The sequence below is a fragment of the Tenebrio molitor genome, chromosome 4 (genome assembly GCF_963966145.1).
Source record: "Tenebrio molitor chromosome 4, icTenMoli1.1, whole genome shotgun sequence".
NCBI lineage: Eukaryota > Metazoa > Arthropoda > Insecta > Coleoptera > Tenebrionidae > Tenebrio > Tenebrio molitor.
This window is the reverse complement of record NC_091049.1, coordinates 24,372,851-24,390,519: the sequence shown is the minus strand read 5'-3', so window position 1 is coordinate 24,390,519 and position 17,669 is coordinate 24,372,851. Positions and strand designations below refer to the sequence as shown.

Here is a 17,669-nt window from a genome sequence, read left to right as displayed (position 1 = left end):
TTTCTTTCATACTGAAACGTTTCGACTTTCTTCGCTCTTCCTCATGGCAGCTCTCTATGTCAAAAACTTTAACATTTGTTATTTCATAAAAATCTTCAAAAGTGTAAAATAAAACATTTGGTCAGCCCAAATGTCTAATAGAAATGTCGTGTGGTTGGTATTTTATTCACAATCAGTTAGTAACGTACAGCTTTTAGAACCCTTTAAAGGTTGCAAAGTGAGCAATTCCACGCATAAATGAGTGAGTAATGAGATGTAATAGGTCAGAAATGAAACCGTTTCCGACCTGTGGAGGCGCTACTACCGTACCCATTGCGAAAATCTCTGTAGGTTTTTTCGTAGTTTGGTTTTCTCAGATACGTGATTGAGTGTTAATTTTTGTGCGGATTTCTGCAATTGTGGGGGAGTACACACTTTTCCGAAAATTACAGAGTTTACAGATGATTACTTAGTTACATTCTTAAAAGCCAGAGGTAGGCGATATTTATTACTTATTTTATTATCGTCTGCTTGTCCACTCCCTGGAAATTGGTAAAATGACAAGCGCTGTAATTTACTAATTGGAAATGAGTAACTGCTTCCCCTAAAAGATTAAGATTTGACCGCCGCTGGAATTTGCTAATGGCCTATGATGTTGTACAAGTCCGTGAGACAAACCCAAGTCCAGGGGTAATAAATGTTCATGGGGAAAAAGGGTGCAATAAAACACTCGCTCCGCATTTTAGGAATTCCCATTTAAATTAGAGAATAAATGAATTAATTAATTTCATGTTAGCAGATTTAAATTAAGAGAAACGCCAAATTAATGTTCACTGGGTTAATTGACTTTACTTTGGCATTCTTAAATTTTTGTCAAATGTGTAATCAAAGAAGAGAATTGCAAATTAGAAACAAAACGCTTCACGTAAGTTACGTAAGTGTCATGTCATGCAACTAAATTCCGTTGATCTGCTACTTCTAAAAATTGTTCTACATTGGTTTGATTCCCCAAAACTGTTCTAATTAATTCGTAGTTTTCATTCCCTCTCTCTCACTCACACCTCTGATTTCTACGACTACTTGGCTTTACCGTTACCCGGTCCTCTGTGTTTTCTACCGACTCCCTTTCTACTGTAGTGACCCAGTTTAAAATTTAAATTTTAATTCTCGGTGCCGCCACGAGAGCGCGCCAAATGTGAAGGTACTAGCGGCTAGATTAGGAACTGAGGGATGGGGTTGGCAACGCTGTTGAAAAGCGGAAATATAGCGGGGGTGAAACGGGCTCGCTCGGGTGGATAAAGGGGGTAGGTCACTTTTGTTTGGTTTTTCAAAACGAACACACCTTGCGAAGAGCGATCCAGGTTCTCAAATTTGTAAGTGTTACCCGTGGGCTGTTTGGGTGGTCCAAAACCACCCCCGCTCGTTCTTTTGTCGCGTCTGGTCCCAACTTTCTAAAAATAGTCGACGCCGGCCGGAAACGGCACGGCCACTGGTCAGTGGCCACTTCTTTACCTGATCTAAGAGGAGGAGGTTGTTTTTTTCCGTGCTCCTCTCCTTCTGCACAAAGGGCCTGATGGTCCGGGTAAACCGGCTGGATTGCGAAACGGCTATCTTCTTCGACGGGGTGCATTTGCTACTCCAGCGTTAAAACGGCATCGGTCAACAAATCTCGACACCGGCCCCGAAGATGGACTCGACAGTTCGACCGCTCCAGGGGGCCGGTGGTAACATAAGTTAAATCTGACTCAATTTCACTTCCGTCCCGAGTAGATATTTGTGTCCCCGTTAGGAATTCGACGTTTTTCATTCACCTGGGTAATTTATTCCACGTTCGTTGGCTTTTTGTTTTTTTGTTTTTGTTTTTGGGACCAGGACCACGTGGTAAGGGTCTTGTTTCAGAATTCGCATAATACAACGACTGATTATTTCACTTTTATTTGTTCGCGAGCGTGGGGTCGATCACGTGGTTGAGTTATCGCCTCTCGCACACGAAAGAAAAATTGTAAATATTAAATTCTGACATGCTAAATTCACAAATTTGTTAAAATCATAATTTGTTCGTATCGAAAGAAAAGTTTGTGTCATGTAATTGGGAAAGCAGTTTAGAGCGACATCAGCGTTCGTTTCGTCACGGGTTGTAATAAATGTTCCGTACTTCGATAGGCATTGATTGCTGATTGGGACTATGTAGATCACTGCACGTTGTAGTTTCCTTCGCTCAGCGTAATTTCTTTTCCTTTTTTTTTTGGCCTCGTCCCCTCCGAACCTACGCCACAGATTACTTATACCAGATCGGACACTCTTGTCGGAACCTTTGATGAATTGCATTCGCCGTCAATGACCTTCACTAGCGTCGCCCTTTAAATGGGTTACTGCTGCTGTTGCCATATTGAACAATATGTCAGCGATACAGTGTTGCAATGGTCGCAGATTTAAAATAAAAAAATGGAAAAAAAATCCTGAAGTCTAATTCCACAGGTTTATTCGAAACGTCGCGTCGGAGTGTTAAAAGACAGGTTTAAAAATATTTTTTAATCAAAATATGCTTAGACAATAGCGAGAGAAAGTCCTCCCTCCTTAACATTTTAAACTTATATACTAGCCCCATTCCCAATATTTCACCCCGTGGCCACGTATTGGGTGATTCAAAATGATTGTGGCCAAGTATGGCAACTATGTACGAAAATTTATGTGACAACTGTGTGGGTAGGGTAGAGTTGATATTTCTTTGACAGTTCATAGTCGCGCAATTTTGAAAACTGTCAAATCAATGTGTAATGATATCAAAAAAATCAAATGCACGCTTATGAAATGTCATACTCATGACAACTCTTCCTCATCCACATATAGTCTTTGCCAAAGCCAAATAACCACCAACACTGCACTCTACCCAAAAAATCAACCGGCAACCTTGTACACTTAGATTTGATTGGTCTAGCATCCTAGTGATGTCAAAATTGCCATTATACACTTAGTGTAATTTTGTTTTCACCAACATAATTCAACAGGTGGTGGTTATTTGGGCTTGGCACGGCCTATAGTTGCTAGATAAATTTTCGTACATAGTTGCCATACTTGGCCACAATAATTTTGAATCACCCAATACACAAAAATGTTGCCAGGCCAGGGAGATGACCATTATTTATGGTCATAACAACTATCACACCACCGTGTTTTCCACCACTTGGGCCGGAAGGGGTGAGGTATTTTCGCATCACCTTCCACGTGGACATCCACGTCGACTTGACGACGACGAATCGTGTTGCATTAGTCGAAGATTTTCTTACATATATTATGCTAAACAAAAGTGCGAATACTGCGATAAAGCAAGGACAGATCGAAATTGTCATCAGACGCCGACGGTTTTTCTCGCTACGGATTTTCACATAGCACATGATCCGAACATGCACGATGTACTCGTATATTATTTTGGGACAAGCGGCAGTGCTGCGCATGCCTACGGGACTTTTAAATTGGTTAATATTCTATCCTTTATTAATTTCTTAACATCTCTCTCGAGTGTCCGATCTGGTATAAGTAATCTGTGCCTACGCGTGAGATTCACGTCCACACATGGAAGTTGTGTGTCCCGTCATCTCCCTTCCGACCGGCATGCGGATGTAGAAATAGGGCGCGGGGGTGTCGCATGCGTTAGAGGTTGTACAGGGTCTCTATAAATGATTGTCGGGTCCAGCCAGCCATGGAAACTTGTCAAATTTTGAATGTGCCGCTTTGTTCGGCAAATAATGAATGTCACATTTTCAGGTTAGGTTGTTGGCTTTTAACCAGAGACAAGTTTCAACCGTATTTTGCTCCTGCTAACATTAATGTATTTATTATTTAATATCAACACCAACAGGGGAGCAATTATTGCCCCCATCGTACCGCCACACAGTGTACAGGAATTGGTATGAGAACAAATCCAAACAGATAAATATTGAGAACACCTTGTCCCCGTATACCACAATACAATACTTGATACTGCCTTTTTGTCTGCTTTAGTGCGTTCACATTTCTTGTTTTATGCTAGTGGTAAATACGACCTAGACTGAATTGTCAAATATGGTATTGACTCCCATTTTTTCTTCCAATATAAATAACAGTGTTTTTCATAACAAATAAGTCTTACTGGTTTTTCAATAAAATGAAATGTATTCAACAACATAATTTACAACACTAAATAACGATAACAAATAGGTATTTTTTTTTTAAAATAGATTGAAAATGTCCCCCATTAACTTCTAAACACTTATTTTCAAAAATATTTTGCAGCATTTCTTGGTTAAGGGTACAGCAATACTGCTATCCAGAGTTCCACACACCAATTTTCAAAACATGTAAAGGAGTCTCTACAAATTGGTGTGGATTCTCAGCACTCCAAATTCTAAAATTGAGATGATTTTCAAACTGATTACATTATTAAACACAACTTTGATAATCTGCAGGTTGGAGTTCTTGTACAACACTAATTTTATAAAGATGCAGTTGTAGCCTATTTTTAATGATTTTGTAGCAAGTGCTTCGTGGTACACCAGATTGTTGAGATAAACAGGTTATGGACATCTGTAGAGTCTTTTCCACCATTTCTTTCAAATCCTCGAGTATTTCATCAGATACTGGTGGTCGTCCTAATGATTTACCCTTGCTAATTGTTCTGATTGTTAAAAATCTGTTCACAATTTGCTTAATCTGAGTTAACAATCATCTTGAATGTTGTTCGGAAAGTTTGCTGGAATTTATTTTTACAAACAGATAATTCCCCATTACTAAACCTTCCATTTCGAAAGTAAAAAACAACAATGAACGTGTTCTGTTCAACAGAATAAACCATTGTAAAGAAAATAAAGCTAAAATAAAACATAAAACATTAAAGCATAACCTCACAAATTTTGCCAGTGTATTTACCTCTAAAAGCGGACGTACTTGCAATGTTTATTGAAAAATACAGATTTTTGGTGTATATTAACTGTGATTAACTGCGATAAAACGAATATAAGGAACCAAAACTCGACTGACAAGCGCAAACGAAACGTCATTCACTAATGTCAGAAGTGACCGTGAAAACGAACTAGAATTTGGCATCGGTTTCAAAAAAGCGGAACAGTAAATTTTTTTTCCAAGGCTGGCTTGACCAGACAATCATTTATAGAGACCCTGTAGGAATGGTCACACATGTACTCTGTAGTTGTTGTCTCTCCATTTAAACGGCTCGTGACGAAATCGCGCGTCCCCGTATCTTAACTGTACCGAAATGAAATGTTTGATTGTAATTAGCGTTTAAGAAAAATTTGTTATAAAGTTTCAAAAAATTCCGCCTTTGGGATACCGTTTACGGGGGTTTTATCGGTCCCGTTTTGCAATAACCGTGTTTTATAATTTGTTTATTTTTTTGTATTTTGTCGGGAAAAATTCGTTAATTCAAAAATCCACTCTGTTCGTTTGGCGTGTGCGAGTGCAACGTGAGATTTGGCATTGTGTCTAATTTCTTGTTTGTCTTGATTTCTTTAAAAAATTAATCGTTTGCTATTTCGATTTTGGTAAATGTATTTTGTGTTGCATCGTTTAATGCTGTTTATTTGCGTATATATTTTATTTTATTTTGTTTTGTTGCCATCTTGCGTTGCTCGCTTCAAAATTCAAAGTTATTGCAGATCAAAATAATTAAATGAAATATGTTGGCTTCTGTAAATAGTTAATTTTAGTTCTTTTCATTTTGTTTGGTTTTGTTCGGTTAGTTTTAGCGCCTAGTTTAATTTAGTTTTAAATAGTCAATTCGAAAATAGTTGCACCCTCTGTCATTGGTATTGCGCGTTAACCGATTCACAATTTCGTGCAAAATCGGGGTTGACGAAACCTCCCCTACCGGTGATGGACATTTTTGGGAAGAAAGAGACTTCGAATTTGACCGTCTGAGTGAACACACATAGTTGTCTCGTGTCGTGAAACCCACTTAATTGAAGTGGCACCGAAGTCCAAAATTATCGTCGAATTCCACCCATGCCAATCGGTCCATGGTCTCTTCGCGGTCCGCAAAAAAGGTAAGTCAATTTTGATTTAACAAATTGTGGATCACGGAGAAAATCGAACAAAGCTCTTCGCTTAGGTAGGCTTAAGTCAACAAAAACTGACTTAAGTGCCCTGGAGACACACATTTTTTGGTCCTTCGAGCCGGATTAGTCATAATTGGTCGTTTAATTGTGGCTTTTCATTGTTAAAAATTGTCAATCAAAATTTTCAAAATTCGTTTCATTGTCTCCAGCGCAGTGCAACTATTTTCTTTTCTCCTTGTTTGTTTAGTCATATCGTCGTCATCAAGTTAACAAATTTATCGTCAATTGTTTTAATCAACCGAACAAAACCAAACAAAATGAAAAGAACTAAAATTAACTATTTACAGAAGCCAACAAAATAAAAGTTTGGCGTCCTCCACACCTAGTTGTTTCATTTCTATCGACACTCTTCCAACTGGAACCCTCGTCGTTTGCATTCCGAACCTTTTTTCCGCCAAAAGAAAATCACAACGTAGGGCTCCTCCGATTCGATGACGATCACGACCACATTTGTTACCGTTTTGCGCAGGTTCGAATATTTGGCGGAAAAAGTAATGTATTCAAATCATTACACTACTTTGCCTTGTTACTTTTCTAACTAAAAGTGCAAACGATCCTAGTTATTTTCGATGAAAAAGCGCTTTGTTTCTAATTTGCAATTCTCGCTTTTTAATTACAAATATGCCACAAATTGGAGAATGCTAAAAAGAGTAAATTAACCTAATGAATATTGATTTGGTGGTTCTCTCAATTTGAAACCTGCTAACATCAAATTCATTAACTCAATTATCCCCTGATTTTAACTGGACTCCCCAAATTGTCGAACGAGTAAATTTTGCAATGTTTCTTTTCCCATGAAACTGTTATCTTTGTGTTGTGTTCGGACCGGGCGCGTACCTGCCTTTTCAAAGAAAGGTTGGCAGATTTCACTTGAGGAATGTGGTACGACACTTGTGGACAAAGATCAATAAAATTTACAACTGACTAGCATTTCCGTCGCAAATGAACGGTATTTAAAATATTTCGTTGAAATTATTTTAAAATTAAAATTCTTAATTTATCGAACCTATTCGGACCGTTACAGACGCCCCCTGGTTTCCGGTAGATCCCTGGAGATGACGGAAAACATCTTATGGTGTGTCCGAAGCCTCTGTTGGTCAGTGGTGCTTCCTCGAAAAAGCCGTGTTAATGCTGTCCCCTTTGTTGAGTTGCGGAATGAATTGGGCAACGTGTTTGGATGATTTTAGCAGCGATTTTGGTTGCTGGCCCGAGTCTCTTGCATAGCAGGGCCCCCATTGTCGATGTGGAATTCATCAGCTCGCCCCCCGTTGAAGTTGTCTTCGCTCGGCTCGGTTTTGGCGCTTCCTCGATTTCGCCGTGTAGATGCTGTCCCTTCTGCTGCGTTGTGGATTGAATTGGACAATGTGTTGGATCAATTCTGGCAGTGATTGTTCATGTCTGGCCCGGGTTTTTTGCATAGCAAGACCCCCGTTGCCGATGTGAGGTTCAACAGCTTCGCCCCCCGTTGACGTTGTCTTCGTTGAGTTCGGTTTCTCGAATACTCGAGAATTGCGTTTATTCGAAGTTCTTACAAGGTTCTGTTGGCAGTTTGACAATGCGTTTGCAGTACTCGTGTGTTGTGGTACGGCATTTTCTTGTGATTCTCAACGTTGTTGAAGTGGCCGTCAACTGCGACTTTTCTGCTGGCGATTATCTCAGTAAATGGTTTCAAAGTTCGTCGGTTCCTTTGGATTTGACTCACGGTAGGTTTAATATTATACCTTGAGTTTTTTATTTTACTGAACATAGGATTCATGGATCTGTAAGTTTGGGTGCCCATTTCAAATGAAGTGACTTGTCCATTTTAGAACTGAACATAGTCATTTTACATTGTATGTTCAGCGAAATAAAAAACGCAGTGTATACAGAGTTATTCACGAGAGGGGTATTTCTGAATTTCTTTTTACCGCAACCCATTATACACATTGCAACAATATCTTGATTTCAAATTTTAAAAATAATTATAACTGAATCCACGATGGCCCTTAGTTCTGTCTCTTTGACGTTAAAGCAAAAAATCTTTGACGAAAAAACTGACATGCTTCTCATTTATGGAGTGTGGAAAGAATTCTGTCGTCGCTGCAGATGTTTAGAAGCCGATGGTAGACACACTTTTTACATTAACTTAATTTGTTAATTTATGTGTTGAATTTTGATTAAATACAGGTTATCTGTCAATCTGACATTTCTCACAAATCTATCCAACTTACTTTGATTTCTAATTTAAAAGAAATAACATATTTGATTTAGTAGTTACTGCCATTGGTATTGTTGGTTGCGGCAAAATAAAAATTCAGAAGTACCCCTCTCGTGAATAACCCTGTATAAAATCTTACTTTGTAAAATTGGTTACAGTACTAAAAAGATAAATTGATGTGATTACCTGGTTCCCTGGTTGATTTCTCTTTATTTACAGTTCCACGCTGAACAAATTTGTGGATTAATACTTTTATCAAAAAAATAATCCGAATAGGATAATAATTTTAAGCCATATCTAATCAATTACTCTGTCATCATCCAGTTTCTATCAATAAATTCACTCTAAAACAAAAAATGTTCTTTTGGGTAACTTTATATTGTGTTCTGCTTAAAAATATAATTTTATCCGAAGTAATCACTCTAATTAAAAATCAAAAGATAACATGTGTAACCTCACAAGATTCCGTTGTCTACATTACACCCCTAATGAGTACGGTTGCGCCTATCAGGTAAGCGGCATCTATTAAATTGTCATTTTCAGACATTGCGCACCCATTAATTGAAATAAGCGAAGAGATTGACGATTGGATGAAAACAGATTCAACAAATGCTTCATTTGGTCCAGTTATAGATCAACGATGGGAAGGTAACTATTTGGATTTTGTGTAACAATTTCAACTCAAAGACAATTTCTAAGGATTTCCAATAACAACATTCAAAGGACTAGTTATCCAAAACAAAATACGTTGTTTTTCAATATACTCAAACAGCGGCTACTTAAATCTGACCCTCGTTTCAGAGGATATTAAAAACCGACAACCGGTTTTCTTCAATAAAATCGCAAGTATATAAATATTTAAAATTACTAACATAAACGGCGTCTCTTATAGGCTTCGAGAGGAAATTTTTATCAATGGTTTCACTACGCCATAGTGGCAAAAAATAATGGTTTCACGATATTTTCTAATAACAGTGTATTCCTACATAGAATTAAATTAAATTTCAATCCAGAATCAGTCATAATTAACGACAAGAATTTAAAGTTACATGACTGTAAGTAATTATCAAATTTTCTGGAATGGTAAAATTTTTTAGTTGAGGTTGAAATTTTTTTATAATTTTGTCCATCGCAATAATTAAAAGCATACATAAAAACTTATACAATTTACAAGGTAGAAGCAGGATTCGAGACCAGATGTTTTAAAATTGGTTTACAATATTTTCATCAAGTTATGATCATTTCTTTGAAAGCTTTCTTTTTTTATTTTCATTTATTTCACTAAGTATTTACACTATCGGACAAAAGTAAAGCAACTTCAAAAAAGAAAAGGAAAAAATTCAATATTTTATATTTAAATGGCAGAAATACAAACAAATTCTAATTACTTTTTTAATCCCAAGTAGGCGGTTGTCGCCTGTGACAACTAATCGTTTATAATATTAACATAAAGCAATTTAAGAAATTTTATCGTCGAAAGTGCACGCCGTTTATGCGACAAAAGTAAAGCAACACTTTGAATTTTTCGTAAAATAAAAGTCTTTCCTTGAAGTAAGAACTAAAATATTCCAATTTATTATTGTTAGTTATTTCCACATAATTTTAGTCATGCCACGAGGCATCCCTATCTGCAAAGAATTAAAGCAGATGGTAATAAATGCCCATTTAGAAAAAAAGAAACAGTCTGCTATTTCGAAACAGTTTCTTTTGCCGAAATACAGCGTGTCAAAAATAATTTCTACGTACAACAGACGAGGACACTTAGACAAAATTCCAAAATCAGGAAGACCCAGAAAAACTACTATTTTAATGGATAGACGGATTAAAAGAATGTCTCAAAATGATCCATGGTTATCTGCACCACGAATTATTGCAGAAATTCCGGAAATTCTGGTTAGTCCAAGAACAATTCAACGAAGATTAGTACAAGCAAAATTGTTTAGTCGACGTCCAGCGAAAAAGCCCCTTGTTTCTAGAAGAAACAGATTACCTAGACTTGCATTTGCACGAGAGCATATTAACTGGACCATACACGATTGGAAAAAAGTCTTTTTTAGCGATGAAACTCGCTATAAAATGTACAATTCTGACGGAATGAAACGTGTAAGACGACCAGTTAACACCAGATTCAATCCTAAGTACGTTACGCCTACAATTAAACATGGAGGGGGGAGTGTTTTCTTATGGGGCTGTTTTTCGTGGAATGGAGTAGGTCCTTTGCACCGTATTGAGGGAATCATGGACAGATTTGTTTATCGGGACATTCTGCAAAATGTAATGCTACCATATGCAGAATGGGAAATGCCTTTGCGTTTCGTGTTTCAACATGATAACGACCCTAAACACACGGCGCGACTTGTTCAGGAATGGTTTCAGAATAACAATGTTGAGATTTTGCAGTGGCCAGCACAGTCTCCAGATCTCAACCCGATCGAAAACTTATGGGACGAGGTAGAACGTCGAATTCGCACAACTCGGTTTCCAAATACACAGGCATTGCTTGAAAAAATTAATGAAGTTTGGGCAAACCTTCCAGACAATACCATTCAAAATTTGATTTCCTCAATGCCAATATTCCATTAATTATTAGAGTAGTACTATAGATAATTGTTATTTTTTAATGTTCTTTTTAATTGTTGTTTTCGATAAGTTAAATAAAATCGTTTTGTATAGAAGTGTTGCTCTACTTTTGTCGCAATGGTTTTTTCATTAATTTTTAATATTAACATTTTTGAAGCCAAACTATGCAGAAATTGTACAATTTTTGTCTGATGCATTACTCAACGTAAGAGGTGGTAATTCATTAAAATTAGTTAAAAAAATCACCAAATTCTAAAACTTTTTTTTAGTTACAATTGAAACATCAATTTTGTTGCTCTACTTTTGTCCGATAGTGTATACATAAAAATAGTTGTGGTATCTCGTCAATTATTAATCGTTATCTGATTTTTGTAATTTTGTCTTTGTTGAACTATGTACTTAATTACTTTTAATTACTACAAATTGATTGCATTAACTTTAGTTATTAAAGCATTAAACTTAGTTTAGTTAGTTCAAGCAAGTTTTCCTCATCTCTCTCTAGATTTTTCAACAGAGTTATTATTACTAATTATAACATCGTAGTTGGCGTAGAAAACTCATAACATGAGACAGACTAGTATCGCAGTCTGGCGATAGCTTTTACAGCCGGAAATTTGTAAACTGTCAGGTAGTCAAGTAGGTATTTATGTAAAGCGGTACACCTAAAATTAATCGCTCAGCCAACTAGGATGTTATAAATCATTTATAATAAACCTGTAATATGAAAGGAAAGTATGTAAGTATAAAAAATGTAAACATTCTGATATTTCTTATCTATTATAATATTGCAAAATAATTTGAAATCTTCTTACAGATAAATTTTTATACTCTGATAAAATTAGCTCAAACTACAATTACTGGAATCTACCTTTTTCAAAAAACTACTGCCTTTCTATGTTTGTCGCCGTGGACAAGAATTGTTCCTTGGAAATAATTCTGAATGTGAATGAAAAAAATAATTCGTCTAAAATTGTGGATGGATTTAACGACAGTGAAGGTTTAAAACTATGGAAAAATGTCATAATTAGAAGTAATTTTTCTGGACAAGGAAAACTTTCCTTTTTTAGAAGATGTTTAGGTAGTCGAACAACAGGATATTGGGCTATCGACGCCATACATTTTTGCAAAGGAAATATAAGTAACAGTCTTAGAAAATACCATTGCAGACAACTTGATTTTTCAATAATTTTCAGAAACTTTCTCGGCACCTCTACAGTCTAACAGTAAAGGTCATCACATATGCAAAAACTTGAATGCACAAGACGAAGGTAAGAACAATGAAAATGTTTGCGATAGACCTGGATATCTAGGAAAAAATTGCAACTTAAGTTGTGAGGAGTTACTAGGAAAATTGTATTCTAAATGTGAAAAGCATAAAATTTGTTTGGAAAATGAAAGTTGTTCCTGTGCCTGGGGACATAGGGGAACATATTGTGCAGAAAGTCAGTAAGGGTGGCGAAGAGACATATAAACATTTTAATTATTATTTCCAGCTTGTAAGAATGGTTACTGGGGATTAAATTGCAGCCTAACTTGTGACATGTATACATGTGGAAATTGTGACATTGTATATGGTTGTACAAAATGCAGACAACCATTTTTCGGAAACGGTTGTTCAAGTAATTATTTGAAATAATATAGCTTTAGGAGTATCTAATTCTAACGGACTTAATTTCAGAAAAGTTACCTGTTTTGGTGAATCCCCCTTCACTTAAGTCGATAACCGAGGAGTCAGTAGAAATAATTGTAGATTTGGACTACGGAGTTAACGAAACGATGCCGGAATTTTGGCAAGTTCAATATAAAGAAGTGCGCACAATCAAAAAATAAATATTTGAATTTCTTTCACATTCTTCGATAATTTTAGGTTAATGAAAGTGTGTATAGAAATTATTCGGCTCCATTAGTAGCTTCTTTTAGTTTATTGACGCAAAGTCATCAGACGTATACAATTCATAATTTGTCGACGGAAACACATGCTTATAACGTAAGAGTGATATTAACAGTGCAAAATCAGTCTTCTGTGGAGAATATAAAGGAGTTAAAAACGTATAAAAGTGAGTTTAATTTTTTGTTTCTCAGTGTAGAGTCAAATTTCATTTCACTTGAATCTAAACTTAAAAAACATTCGAATTGCGAAGGAGATTTTTTTCGTAACAAATTTGTAACAACATTATTGTCAAACCTCTTTTTCTTCTTTCCTGCCTCCACTTTGAAAGATACCAGACATAAATTAACGGCACTTTTCTCCCGGACACGCAGTATATCATTTATGTATTAGATACATTCATATCACATTAAAAGCAACATTCAAGTTTTGTTATAAACGATATTCTTATTAAATATGTGTTTATTTTAGAAAATCTTCGCGCAGATCGTGATAATTTCGGTGCCATATCATTAGAATGGCAAAGTATTGAAAAAAACACCCCCGTTAATTACATAATTGAATATATGGTAAGTTAAAAGTGTGGATTTGCAATTAGAGTAAATAAGAAAAGTATCTAAGAAATGTCAAACTGTCGCGATTACAAATACATTTTACATTTCAGTGTACCTGGCAAAATACGAGCATTACTAATATGAAAGTAACTAATGAAACTAACACAAAAATTGAAAATGTGACTACCTCTGATTGCACAATAAAGCTTTGGTGCAATTTCACAGACAAAATTGAGCTAATAGATAACACTTCAGTTGAATCTTTTAGGTTTTCAGGAGTCCCAAAAACGCAACAGAAAAAAACTACAAATTTAGTAAAGGACAAATTTAATTTTTTTACAAGTGACGTAATTACTCCTTCCACAAATCATGAAACGACGGTTGCAACAGAAAATACGCACAAGCCCAGAGATTTCACTCCTGAAATAACTGTGAATCCGATAAAGTTAATCACAGAAAATGGAATCATAAACACAACTTTAAGGACGGAATCTGGAAGTAATACAACTGTCACAGATAAAAGTAACAATACCCTTCGTAAAGTCGAAGGCGATTTAACAGATAATACCGCACTAATTGTAATAGTGGTATTAGTTGTAACATTGGGTCTGTTGCTTACATTAGTGGGTACATTATACTATTTCAAAAGATGTCGCCAGAAAAATAATAATGACAACAAAATGGATAGGATGGAAAACATAATGCTAATGCCAGTTCCTGGCAAAGAGAGTCAGACAATTGTTGCCAATATTAAAATAGAGTATTTAGAGAGTTACTTAAAAAAAACAATGGTGTCAAGTAGGAATATCGAAAATCAGTTTTGCGTAAGTGGTGAACCAACATAAAATTATTAATGTTATTCACTTTTATAAAGTCTTTTCAAGAAACATCAACCAAATCGTATGCAGTCGGTCTGGAAAGTAAAAATGTCAATAAGAATAAGGATAAGACGTACATTCCATGTAGTGTATAAATTTTATAAATGAATTACCTAACCACATAATACATTTTCAGATGATTCCACTAGGGTCATTCTCCGACCACTAGAAGGGATGGGTACAGATGATTACATAAACGCCACCTATATTAATGTAAGAATCTAAATAATAATAATTGGTGTAACGAGTGCACCAAGAAGTACATTTTCTACGAACGGAAAGTTTGACATGGCAACAGTAGTAAAAATAGTAATTTATTATACCATTTTGTCGCACGAGTTTTGTTATAAAGCAAACAAGTGCAACAAAATGGCTTATAAAACGAGTGTAATACAACTCATACTGTGTTAAAGGTGCAGAATAGAAAAAAAAATATAATGCGCTACTTGTAGGGGTATGACCGTCCAAAAACTTACATAACTTGTCAAGGGCCGAAATTTTATACCATCACAGATTTTTGGAGATTAATTTGGCAAGAAGAAATAGAAACCATTGTAATGGCAACGAATTTTATAGAAAATAAAGAGGTTTGTTTTCCAGTTAGTTAATTTGGCAGAAATGTAATTTCGTTCTCTTCAGAGAATGTGTGCCGAGTACTGGCCGCAAAAGTTGAACACTTTATTTGAATGTGGAGAGATGACGATTAAATTAATTAAACAAGAAAATTACGAGTACCATGATATCCGAATTTTTGAAATATACTACATGCAGCACTGTAGAAGAATCAAACATCTCCACCTCAGATGGGATTCTGATACTGAAACGCCATTCTACCCGAACGGAGTGGTACCAGCGGTGAAACATATAAGACGGATTACTGAAAACAGTGTTGTTCCAATTTTAATTCATTCTGGGTAAAAAATGTAAAAAATATAGGAAACATCATTTTAAAATTCGTTTTTCCAGGTTTGGAGTAAACAGGACTGGGACTCTAATTTTATGTGATTTAGCTTTAGCAATGGCGAGTGCAGAGAATGAAGTAAATTTTTACGCTTTGATGAGGAACATGAGAGAACAAAGACCATATATGGTCAACAGAATGGTAAACCTGATATCTCACTTTAGGGAATCTTCACACCAAAAATTGAATTCTAGGAACATTACTTACTGACACACTTGATTGTTTTGGAATGTTTAATGGAATTAGAAACTCCATTTAAAAAATCTCTTGCGGACAATTTCGATAGCAATGTTATTAAACAACAGCTTAGCTACGTAAAACGATTTAACTGGCACGATAGGATAGTTAAATCTTGGAGCCCCGAGCCCCCACCCCCTAATAATAAGCTGCTGTCTCCAACATATGGTTAGTTTTCCTGAAACATGCAGATCTCCTTTATTAGTTTTACATATTTAAGTTGACGGTTATAAAAGAAGTAAGAAATATTTAATCATACAACAACCACAAAGGGAAATGGCTTCCAGATTTTGGAATGTGGTAGTAGCAAACAAAATTTCTCACATCTTATTTTTAAATAAACTTAGAGTAAGTGGGTACAGAATAAAAGTCTCATTTCTAACTATATGAAAGTAAATTAAATTAATTGGTTGGAAATTTAGGACAAGCAATTTCTGTGGCCTCGAAGCTGGGACACCTCCTCAAAAGCAATTAGAGTGAGATATTTGAGAGAGGTGGAAACGGGTTACGGCATAATAACTCGCCTACGGTTGCAAGCCTCTAAGAAAGAAACAGGAGCAGTGAGAAATACATTTTTTAAATCCAAAAATTAAATGACATTTGTCTTGTAGATATTGTACGAAAATGTTATTTACGTATGTGAATTTAGTGATTGGAATGAAAGACGGCAACTTCCAAATTCAAATAACAATTTTTTTCAAATTATAGATGAATTTAAAAACTTTGCAAGGCAGTGGGCACCTTTGATCGTATGCAGGTAAGTATTAAGAGTGTTATTTAGTTGTATTAAAAAGACTTTTATTAAAACAGCGATGGAGTCAGCGCTTGCGGTTTGTTTGTGGTGTTATCTTACATTCTAGAGAAGTACGAAAATGAGTTAGAAATTGATGTGTGTAATGGCATTCGAGTCGCAAGAAGAAGCGGAAAAAAATTTGTGAATAATTCGGTAATACAGAAATCGCCCAATTTTAACCAAGATTTTCAACTCATTTTCGTTTTAGAAACAACTTGCATTTATATATTCCTTTGTTGGGGATTATTTTCGAAATATTGAAGGTTACGACCATATAGAGGAATAATAGACTTTTTATTATTTGCAATATTTTTATATTTTATACTTATTGTAGAATATACATAATATTATTTTCTTTTATAATACCAGCTTAATAAAGGAAAATGAGTTCAGGTGGATTCTTCTCTTCTGCAATTCGGTCAACAAGTTGACCGCTTCCTTTAAATTAAGGTTATCAGTGACTTATACAGTGAATGTCATTTTTACTCAGTTTTATGAAACTGAATGTCCTCTCGTTTCGTACTATGGAACAGCCGGAATGTATCGAAAATAAGTTTGAGGAATTTCATTCTTCGAAACTGATCAAGAAATTTTGCATATTTGATCTAGTCGAAACTGGAAAATTATAAAACAGGTACTATGGCGGACAATAAATTTAGCCCGGCAAATTTCTGACATTTGAAAAAAGTCAATGCAAGCGACCATTTATTGTCATTATGACTGATGTGTCAGTTTGTCAAACTGAAGGTTTTCAAGCGGTTTAGCGTTTCCTTCGCCCTTTTCGTAACTTACAGATCATGACGCACTAGCATAACTGATTTGTAGTAGCACTTCTCTCTGGTGCACGCTTCTTTTCCCAATTTTAATTTTGATTATCGCTGTCACGATGACAAGAATGACAAATATCGAAAATGGGGTTAGTTGAACATAATGCCAGCTTCACATTTTGATGTCAAGCCAATGACAGCTCGGCCTAAATTTATTGTCCGCCATAGTACCCACACAGGTCAGAGAGTTATTCGACAATAGTCCAGAAAGTGTATCCAGTCAAGAAAAAGTTAGGGTATCGCGATTTGTGTCCAATCGTTTAGGTGCCACGCCTATGCCTGTGGTGCTTGATAAATTCGCTATGACGTCTAATAATAATAAATTTAGCTGCAAAAAAGTTTGCGCTTATAACCAAATTATTTATTCCAGTCTCACTGTTCCTAATAACGCAGAGAAATTATGGAGGATTTTAGCGACTAATGATCTCAACAACGTTCAAATCCGCGCTTTTTAAAAGTTTCGTCAGTGCTTTTGATTTAAGTACCCTTGATTTCAAAACCTTCGCGTACACCTAATTTTCGCTGTTTTAAATTAGGGTTGTAATCAATCAACTCTGACATTTAAACTTTTGAAAAGTCAAAATGCCTCGACTGACAGAGCAAGACAAAGTTTTGATGCTTTCCAAATTAGAAGAGGAGTGGTCCATAAGAGGGGTTGCTACTCA

At 35.7% G+C, this 17,669-nt stretch overlaps 1 protein-coding gene across 2 annotated transcripts; it reads left to right on the top strand.

The window, feature by feature from the left end:
* Positions 1 to 8,584: 8,584 nt before the first annotated feature.
* Positions 8,585 to 16,569, top strand: LOC138128532 (receptor-type tyrosine-protein phosphatase alpha-like). 2 transcript variants are annotated; one of them, XM_069044733.1, is made up of 22 exons: positions 8,585 to 8,778; positions 8,830 to 8,934; positions 8,986 to 9,128; positions 9,179 to 9,341; positions 11,681 to 12,004; positions 12,060 to 12,308; positions 12,360 to 12,485; positions 12,545 to 12,675; positions 12,734 to 12,923; positions 13,226 to 13,323; positions 13,419 to 14,132; positions 14,183 to 14,270; positions 14,323 to 14,399; positions 14,639 to 14,773; positions 14,826 to 14,997; positions 15,233 to 15,288; positions 15,342 to 15,552; positions 15,605 to 15,732; positions 15,807 to 15,944; positions 15,996 to 16,141; positions 16,195 to 16,330; positions 16,386 to 16,569. In XM_069044733.1, the coding sequence occupies exons 1-22, from the start codon at positions 8,643 to 8,645 to the stop codon at positions 16,461 to 16,463; spliced, it is 3,744 nt and encodes a 1,247-aa protein (XP_068900834.1). In that variant the 5' UTR covers positions 8,585 to 8,642; the 3' UTR covers positions 16,464 to 16,569. The 2 variants fall into 2 exon arrangements, with proteins under 2 accessions (XP_068900834.1, XP_068900833.1); XM_069044732.1 differs by having other exon boundaries at positions 8,587 to 8,778; positions 14,826 to 15,100; positions 15,153 to 15,288.
* Positions 16,570 to 17,669: the final 1,100 nt, after the last annotated feature.

What these genes read in the sequence shown, in the direction of transcription:
- LOC138128532 (XM_069044732.1), top strand. Translation starts at nt 8,643, where the DNA reads ATGTTCTTTTGGGTAACTTTATATTGTGTTCTGCTTAAAAATATAATT. An exon ending in GAATTTAAAGTTACATGACT is followed by an intron (nt 9,342 to 11,680) that starts GTAAGTAATTAT and finishes ATCTTCTTACAG; the next exon opens with ATAAATTTTTATACTCTGAT. An exon ending in CCAATTTTAATTCATTCTGG is followed by an intron (nt 15,101 to 15,152) that starts GTAAAAAATGTA and finishes TCGTTTTTCCAG; the next exon opens with GTTTGGAGTAAACAGGACTG.